This window comes from Trypanosoma equiperdum, assembly GCF_001457755.1.
Source record: "Trypanosoma equiperdum strain OVI genome assembly, contig: ctg_20, whole genome shotgun sequence".
NCBI lineage: Eukaryota > Euglenozoa > Kinetoplastea > Trypanosomatida > Trypanosomatidae > Trypanosoma > Trypanosoma equiperdum.
The window spans coordinates 10,763-12,579 of NW_027124099.1; the positions used below are offsets into that span (position 1 = coordinate 10,763).

Consider the following 1,817-nt stretch of genomic DNA (forward strand, 5'->3'; position numbering starts at 1 on the left):
TAATGGCGCCCCTTTGGTCGGGAAAGCCCTTTCTTTTTCCACTTCCACAGTGACTCCCGTTTTTGCTTGCTCGACGTTGTAAATGGCTTTGAACGCTTCCTGAAAGTTAGCGTCTGTTTTGAGTTCGTCAATATCTTTGTTGGTGTAGTCTTCGGGCTTAGCTGGTATTTCTTTGATCGCATCGAACGCTGCTTTTATAATTTTGGTTGCCTCTGTTTCTGGTCCCGTTAGAGCGTTGTGGGCATTGTAGTTTACTCCTGCGGTTGACGTGACCTTTAGTATGCCACCTGCCATGTTTACGGTATCCCCGGCAGTGTCGGCATCTGCGCAACCGCCGTTGGCTTCTGTCGTGAGCAGCCTGCAGTGCTTTTCTGCCGCTGCTATGGTATTGCCGGCTTTCGAAGTTATTTTTTTAGACCTTTGTTATCCAGGACGGTGCTGGGATCGAAGCCGGTGATTGGACTGCCCTCTAGGGCTGCGCAGTTCTCGTAGGCAGTCGGCAGCTTCCCGTATCTTACTACCGGGTCGACCCCGTTGCTTGCATGTTGAGATATGCAGCCGTTTTGGCCGCTCGTTGTGCTGCCTGTTGCTATTACCATGAACTCCCTTAAGTGCCCTAGCGCAAAATTTGTAGCTCTTACGGTTTTAGTGTTTGCTGTCTCGCCTGGTGCTGCGAGGTCCTTTAGGGCTTTCGCCGCTTCATGTTTTAGATAAAACGCGATGGTGAAAAACCGTTTCTCTGTCTCTTCGTCATCTACAGTGGAGGCTGCTATCTCGGCGCGCAGCTGCTGCTGCAGCAAGTTACTGGCTCTGTTTCGTTGGGCCTCGCTGACTGCCGCAGCCTGTGCACTCTTTGCCATCAGGGCCGCGCCGATTTCGCATAGCGGCTGCCATCCAGTGGACATTAAGGACATTTTGTACGTTGCTTCGGCTACCTGGCTTACTGCTCCACCTAGTAACATTAGTACTGCTAGCAACGAAGTGCCTTGTGTCATTAGTATTACTTTGTGTTTTGTTAGTGAGAGTACCTTTCCTATTGCTTTCCGGACTTTACCGCTCTCTGCTGTCATGCTAGATTGGGGTCACCGGTGAAAGAGGTTCATGGGGCAAAACTTTGAGGGGGATGCAGTTGCGTCAGAGGTTGCTTTGTTGGTCGTATGTTGTGGACCACTCGGTCCCGTTGTTTGGTTTTACTATTGGTGTAAAGCTTCTGTATTGACGCTTGCGTTTACTTCTACAGCTATAACGTTGGAAAAAATCCAGTTTATAATTTTTGTCTTAACCTGTCAATAGTTACTTACCCCTCCCGCTTTCATGACCTAGTATTGTGTGCTTAGCTTCTCGCTGCATTTCACCAGTGTGGCCGGAAGCCAGATAAAGTAAAAAACTCACAATCATTCTGCAAACAGCTCCTTATTGAAGGCATGGCTCACCTTTTTAATCCAATTTTCATTTAAACCCACAGTTTTCACAATATTCGCTGGTGCTTCTATCCGTTTCTGTGTGAAACGTGGAACAATCTTCCCGCGTATCATACTCTTTGATGTGGTGTTGCGGATTTCTTCGCTTCATTTCATATTTAGGTTTCTTCGTGTGCTCGCTAGAACACAGTTTCTTCTATGTCTGGTAGTTGGTAGCTCACATATGTTCATATTGAGTGGCTATGAATCTATGAATATTTGCGGCAAACAAAAAACATGAACCGTCTTAGCACTGTTACTATCTTAAAGACATTTTTGTGTCTTGTGATGTTTACTTTGTGCGCGTAGCACATTTTCTGTGTACTTTACCTGAGAAAGGCAACACTCTAACTTTTC

The 1,817-nt window shown here is 46.8% G+C and overlaps 1 pseudogene across 1 annotated transcript in view; it reads right to left on the reverse strand.

Annotated features, from left to right (window-relative positions):
• The window catches only part of TEOVI_000063600:pseudogene, a 1,125-nt pseudogene extending 196 nt beyond the window's left edge, over nt 1-929 (reverse strand). The window contains 3 exon segments of the mRNA in view: nt 1-17; nt 19-405; nt 408-929. The exon segment at nt 1-17 is cut by the window's left edge and continues 196 nt beyond it. Of these exon segments, the coding sequence occupies nt 1-17; nt 19-405; nt 408-929 (926 nt within the window).
• Nucleotides 930-1,817: the final 888 nt, after the last annotated feature.